This window comes from Petaurus breviceps, unplaced genomic scaffold, assembly GCF_028583685.1.
Source record: "Petaurus breviceps papuanus isolate PSGF00001 unplaced genomic scaffold, PetGlider_PUasm1.0 90792, whole genome shotgun sequence".
Taxonomy (NCBI): Eukaryota; Metazoa; Chordata; class Mammalia; order Diprotodontia; family Petauridae; genus Petaurus; species Petaurus breviceps.
This window is the reverse complement of record NW_027187347.1, coordinates 4,437,242-4,444,741: the sequence shown is the minus strand read 5'-3', so window position 1 is coordinate 4,444,741 and position 7,500 is coordinate 4,437,242. Positions and strand designations below refer to the sequence as shown.

Here is a 7,500-nt window from a genome sequence, read left to right as displayed (position 1 = left end):
AGTGATGAGAACATTTTTATTAATTTTCACAATGAATGGCAGTTTGTTTACATGATATGTTGAGAGAAACAGTTTTGAAAAGGGACAGGAAGAATCTTTGTATTGTTTCATTATAAAAAAAATGTTTAAGAAGAAAATCAAATGAATACAAAGCAGTTTTAAAATACTGAAACCTTAAGAAACAAACTCATTCTTCATTTGATCCTAAAATCAATACCCACAATAGTAGAACAATCTGGGACTGAATAAAATACTGTTTTGTAACATCAAAAATGAAATTGTAGTTTGGCAGGAGAGTTTGCTAGATTAGAGACAATAGTTGTTGAACCTGACTTAAATAAAATCTTGAGTAGCTGGAAAGTTTGTGGTTTAGTAACATAATAATATGCATTTATTAAACCCTTACTGTAACAGAGCATTATGCTAGGTACTGGAAGAGATACAAAATTTAGATAAGATAGGATCCTTGACCTCACAGAGCTTTTAGTCAAACATGAGAGTTCTTACATTTATGTGTATCAGAGACCCCTGTGGCACTTTGGGGAAGTCTGTGGACTCCTCAAAATAAATGTTTTTAAATGCATAAAACACATAAGATTGGACTAGAAGTCAGTTACAATGAAATCATTATCAAAATATTAAAATAACAAATATATTATTAACAACATTATTAAGATATTAAAAACATGAATCCTTTTTTCATAGTTATTAGTATTTTGTAAGTCTCACAATCTCATATAAACATTTTGTGTTTTTTTTCCCTTTTTGTTATATAGTAAGCTCTTGAATGCTTTTTGATTGATTGATTGTACATCAGGCATGAACACACACGCCTTTCTTTGTATCTCCAACTGTTAGCATGATGCCCGGTGTATAATTCTCAGCATCATCATCTTGTTTGGTCACGTCTAATTCTTTGTGACCCCATTGGGGTTTTCTTGGCAAAGATACTGGAGTGATTTGCCATTTCCTTCTCCAGGTCATATGTACAGCTGATGAAACGTAGGTACCCAAGGTCACACAGCTAGCAAGTGTCTGAGGCCAGATTTGAACTCACAAAGATCAGTCTTCCTGACTCCAGGCTCAGCACTCTATCCACTGTGCCACCTGGATGTCCCACTTAATAAATTCTTGTTGGCTTTCAAAGTGGCACATCCCCAAGAAGTTTCAGAGGCTCTGGATATATGGACAGATGATTATATATTCAGTTGACAGGCAAGAATATCTGGCAGCTCCCAAATGATAAACTCCATGAGGGCATGGACTGTATCTTACATGATTTATATCTCTCCTAGGGCCTAGCATAATAATATATAGTAGGTATTTAATAAATGTGAATTAAATCAGTTGAATAATACATATCCTGCTGGGTACTTCTGGGTTGTAAGGTATCTCTGACTTCATGAAATCAAGACATGTCAAAAGTTTATAAGTAAATAAGGAGGTCTCCAGTGGACCCAGTGAATCTCATGGTCTCTTTGGAGGCAGTCCTCCAAATGTATTCAGGGTACCCTCCTGGGGTTCTAGTCTGCCCTGGGGGTGCGGGATAGATCTTATTGAAAATGCAATGAACCAGGTATACAGGAATTAGAGACTTTTCTGGGAGATGTGAAGCTACCATATTCCTTTTAGCATCCCCAGCCAGGAGTTGGACTGAGTTATGAGGTCAGCAATCCATTAATAACATCATAGTGCATGATCTACATGTTTGGGATGGCTATAGAGGAGCTCAGGTTTATTCAGTGTGCTGGGGATTTTGTGAGGATCTGAATTATGCTGTGGCACTATTACCAAGATTCAAGGTAGTGTCAAATGACTCAAACTGTCACTATGTCAGGGGATTATTAGTCTGAGGTAATTCTGACCCTGGGAGGAAATCTAACATCCTTCAAAATCCATGTCTATTATAGATGAAGCTTCAGATGTCATTTTCTTTGGAATGTCTAAGAAGCGGATAGCTGCTTCAAGGTTCATTGGACATTATGGCAATGGTCTTAAAAGGTAATAATTTTTTTTTACCCTACACCTTTTAGTATTGTACTTTGCTGATGACTAAGGATGTAAAGGTAACAGAAATAAAGGTGATGTAAAAAAAAAAGCAATTAAACAGGAAGAGTTATTTTGACTAGAGGAACACCTTTGGGTAAAGGTGGAAGGGTTCTGGCAAAGAGTCCCACCCTGTGTCTTTGCAGTATTTCTCACTGTTGTGATGTGTTGATTTTACTTCTGTAACATTTTTCTTACCTCTTATTTGTTGTCTTAGTTATTGTCTCCTCTTTTCCCACTACCATCTCTCAAGGACAGGCCCTCTTTGCCACTGGATGGGTCTCCATCATAATGGTTAATATTTATATAGCATCTCCTATGTGACAGATACTATGCTAAAAGCTTTAACAAATATTATCTTATTTGATCCCTACTTTCACTCTTTCCCTTCTACAATCCTCCTTTCACCACACTGCTTGACTGATGTTCTGTATGCATAGATCTAGTCATGTGGTCATGTTACTGTTTTGGATCCCTACATCCTACTGAGTTAAGATTTCTTTGTATGGCTTTCAAGCCCTTCTATTGCCTGAAGTTGCCCTACCTTTCCATTCTTGTATTATTTATCTCATATACTTTATATATCAGCAAACTGTGCTGTTCTCTGATGGCTAAATATGTTCTGTGCTTTGGTTTCTATGATTCTCACTTCCTGAATTGCCCTCCCTTCCCCGTTTTTGCCTAGTGTAAAATTCTTCCCTGTCCTTGAAGGACCAACTCAGATGCTACCTGCTACATGAAAGCTACCCCTGCTTCTGGTATTGACTTTTCCATTCAGATATCACAACTGTACTGTAATTTTCATGCAGAATTGTTTATTATAAATATCTTAGCTTCTTAGATAGTAAGCTGTATGAGGGCAGAGGCTATGTCTCATCTGAATTTTGTGCCTTTCCCAGCACCTAAAACACGAATCACATAAATAATTTTTGTCGAGTTTCAGTTATGCCCCAAATTGTTATATTATAGGGATTCTTCAGAGATGCTCTCTGACAGTTGCCAAATATATAATAATTTATTTGCGGTTTGTTGGCATTTCTACATTCTACTAATCCTCAGGGCTAAAGTCATACAGTGTCTCATAGGTGCTTATCAGCTTGTAAATTCATTTAGTGAATGCATGAGATAGTAGAATGTAAGCTCCTTGAGTACAAGAACTTTGTCTTATTTTTTCTTGGTCTCTCTAGCCCCTAGCTTATAATGTGCTTTATAATAAATGTTTGTCAAATGGGATTGCATAAAACCACATTACAAGTTTTAGATTGGCAAAAGAGCAAATATTTTTGCTCTGTGCCTACCTTACAGACCAGGATCCTTACCCCTTCTATCTTCCAAATGCTTACTACTCATAAGGAAAACCAGGTTTCTCTTGTTATCCTTTGGGATAGATGCATACAAACCCATCCTTTCTCCTGCATAAACCATTTAAAACTCATATGAGTAGAATCTTCTTATCTCCAAAGTGAAACTTATTGATTAGAATGTCAAGTCCCCTATCAAACTTATACTAAGATTATCATAGAATGGTCTATTGGGGGAGAGGCTGATGCTAAGCCATATGTGATAACTAATTATTTGTTTGTCCTCATTGCAGTGGATCCATGAGGATTGGGAAAGACTTCATTCTTTTTACCAAGAAAGAAGAGTCGATGACCTGCATTTTTTTATCCCAGACTTTTTGTGAAAGTGAAGGTCTCAGCGAGGTACAATTTTAGTTTATTTCTTTGGTTCCCGTGGTAACTGTGGGGTTCACTTTTCCCTTGGAGGCATTCTTGCTAATTAATGAATCAGAATTTGAGAGAGTGCTGGGGAGTTGAAAAAGGGTTGAGTAGTTGTTTTTTTTAATTTGTTTGTTTTAAAGGATTTGGAACTCCTAATCAATTTTCTGATCATTTCTTTCACTGATCTCTGAACTATACAATACTTCATATTTTTCATATGAATTTAAGACGTTATTTTTTTGTGACAGTTCTTTGCATACAGAGTGCAGGACCATGACATGTTTATATGTGTGTCTCTTTTGGTTTCTAGCACAGTGTTTTGTATGTGTTTGTTGAAATTGAATTATGTATCTACATCTATGTTCCAGAGACCTAGGGGACAGAATTGTTAACTATAAAAAAGATGATTCAGATAGAAAAAAGCACTACCTTAAAGGCTCTCCCACACAGTATGTCTCCTGTTCACATATCAGAATTATACAGGCTCATTGACCTATATCTGGAAAGGGTCCTTAGAAGCCGTAGTTCAACCCCCTCATTTTACAGATGACAAAATAGGTCAGGGAGGTTAAGTGCTCAAGGTCACCCAGGTACTGTCAGTGGGGAAACTTGAACCCAGGTCCTCTGGTTCCATAGTCAGTGCTTTTTCCACTGTAGGATACCTTGAAAAATAAAACAACAGAAATATTCTCTGATTATTAATTCAATTAATCAAATCAATTAATAAAAAGCAGGAAATGGGGAGATGCATGCTAGTTACCGTTATTTGCTAGTGTCATGGAGGATGTTTCTAACACTTGGCTTGGATCGAAGGGAAGGATTCCCTATAGATGATGAAACCTGCCAGGTTCTCCTGTTTATAGATAACATTAGGCTTATTGCTTTAAACTTCAGATCACTGTAGAATCTCCTGAATGAGATACCTAATTTCTGTAAAGTTTGCCCTCACAAAAACAAAGTAGTTTAAGAACACTTTTGTCTAAGTCACGGCTTCTTAAAACTTTTTCTACTTGAGACTGCTTAAGCACTTTTGAAACCCATAGGGTTTCAGAAATGCTGGTCTAAGTGACCAACCTGTAGAGATCAGTCGTGTGTGTGTGTGTGTGTGCGCGCCCACATACACATATGTGAAACAGAAATATAGGGGAGGCTAGGTGGCTCAGTAAATAGAGCACCGGCCCTGGAGTCAGGAGGACCTGAGTTCAAATGCGGCCTCAGACACTTAACACAAAAACTAGCCGTGTGACCTTGGGCAAGTCACTTAACCCCAATTGTCCTACCTCCCCTCCTACCCCCAAAAAAAGGGAAAAAAAGGAACAGAGACAGAGAGAATATATTTCAGAAGGGTTTTTCAGTGAAAAAGAAAAAGGGATGGGAGAGGAATGAAAAGTGTGGGACGAAGGTAATTTCCAAGGTATGGTCCTATATTTGATAAAATGCAAGTTCAAGTTAAAGAAACTAGTTATTACTATAATAGAGGGGCTTTGTTTAGAGTACTTTCATGTCAAGTTTGGTTTAATAATGGAAATTATAATAATATTTGTATTTCACTAAAATGATTGAAGAAAAGACAAACCTAATAATTATAGAGCTTAATGTAAAGGGACTAAATGTCCAAGCAAAAATTTGTAAGAAAAAAGAATAGCGTAATGGAAGAAATTGTTAAGAAAACATCAGTGGTTTTGTGTATACAAAGATAAAAAGGGTTTCGTACAACAAAAAGCATTATCTTTAAAAGGAAAAGCAAGAAAATAGAATGGCAGAAATTATTTGCAGGAACCATATTAGATAAAGGACTGACATTCAGAATCTATAAGAAATTGATCCATATCTGTAATTCTAATGCACTCTTTTCAGTAGTGCAATTGTCCAGAGATATGAATGGATAATTTTCAAAGGAAAACATACAAACTTTTAATAGACACATGAAAGATGCTCAAATTCCCTGGTAACCAGAGCAGTTTAAATGAGTACAACCTTAAAATATACTTCCTTACACCCACAGGAATGGGAAAAATAGATTACCCAGATGATAAGATTTAATATTGTCAGGACTACAATGAAACAGGCACTCTGAAATACTGTTAGTAGGGCTTGTAGTCTGTTGCAAACTTTTTGGACAGCAATACAAGAGTGAAGAGCGAATCACAAACCTAATTATTTCTTTTGACCCAGTGACTCCATTAATAGAACTCTATCCAAAAAAAATAATACAAAGGATCTGTACAAAATATTTATAACTACATTATTTATAGTTATAGCTATAGTTATTTGCCATAGTAAAATAATTGCAAACAACCTAGATTTTCAACAATTGAAGAATGAGTAAATTATGGCATTAATGTAATAGAATATTACTGGCATAAAAATTACAATTATGAATGAAAGGAACATTTTTTAAAGATATGAAAAAGCAAGATCAGCAGAACCCAAACTACCTAAATTTCCTATAACTATATGCATATGCACACATATATACATATATATGCATGTACATGTATGTATGCATGTATGTATGTATAGCTATCTCCAGTCATCCTGATTTATTCTTGCCACTGGACCCAGATGGCTCCAGAGGAAAAAGTGAGGTGGTGACTTTACACAACCTTCCCTCACATAAATCCAATTCACTTGCAAGTAATGGCATCACCTTCCCAATGTCATGGTCCTTTTCAAGAACAAGGAGCAAACAACAACTATATGTGTGTGAGTGTGTGTGTGTGTGTACACAGCAGGAATGTGTAATAGAGTCTAGCCTCAGATACTGGAAAAATGACAGTGAGCAGTCATATCTCTATTCTGTTGTCTGTTAATTTGTTTAGTTCTTTTAAATGCTAAATTTAGTGTAATTTTTTTCTTCTTATTTTATCATTGATATCTTTTGTTTTCAAATTACTTTCATTTCCAAATAGTGTTTTCTCCCTTACTTACACAGGGAAATATACCTTATAACAAAAACAAGAAGGAGAAAAATAGCAGTTGGATACAGTTATCCAACCCAGTAAGCCAAATTGACAGTCACCTGCAAAGGTGGGGGATAGGAAGGAGGCTGTTTCTTATTTCTTCCTCTTGGACAAACTTGGTCATTAAAATTCCTTCATGTTTGTTTCAGGTTGTTGTTTTTTGCTATTGTTGTAGTTTTCCATTTACATTACTGTGGTCATTGTGTATATTTTTTCCTGGCTCTGTTTATGTTATTTTGCATCGCTTCATATATATTTTCTGATGCTTCTCTCTTCTTTATAGCCATTGTTTCTTATGATGTAATAATCTTTTATATTTATATATCACTTATATACATGAATTAATTGAATGGTATGATTATTTGGCTATTTGTCTTTGTTGATGGTTCTGTTGATAAAAAATATTAAATTTAAAATGTTCCTGATGATAATCAGCACTTTACATCAGCCATTTCTTTCAGAACCTGGGGATAGATAGAGGTGATTGGTGACTTGAACTCATTAGGGACAGCTTGGTCTTTGGCAGTCAAGTTCTAGGAGTCAATAAGATTGAATTAAAACCCTACTTCAGAAACTTACTAGCTTTGTGACCCTGAACAAGTCAGTTAACCTCTCTGTGCCTCAGTTTCCTCATCTGTAAAATGTGGAAGTTGGACTCAATGACCTCTAACATCCCTTCCATTTCTAAATCTGTGATCCTATGATTCCATGAGATTCCTTCCAACTATAGTTCTATGAACTATTATCATTATTCCTTGAGACTTAATTAG

The 7,500-nt window shown here is 35.8% G+C and overlaps 1 protein-coding gene across 1 annotated transcript in view; it reads left to right on the top strand.

Annotated features, from left to right (window-relative positions):
• MORC1 (MORC family CW-type zinc finger 1) overlaps positions 1-7,500 on the top strand; it is a 197,612-nt gene that overhangs the window by 22,235 nt on the left and 167,877 nt on the right. The window contains exons 4-5 of the mRNA XM_069069913.1: positions 1,911-2,001; positions 3,641-3,749. Coding sequence (XP_068926014.1) covers positions 1,911-2,001; positions 3,641-3,749 — 200 coding nt within the window. The remainder of the gene's footprint in view (positions 1-1,910; positions 2,002-3,640; positions 3,750-7,500) is intronic.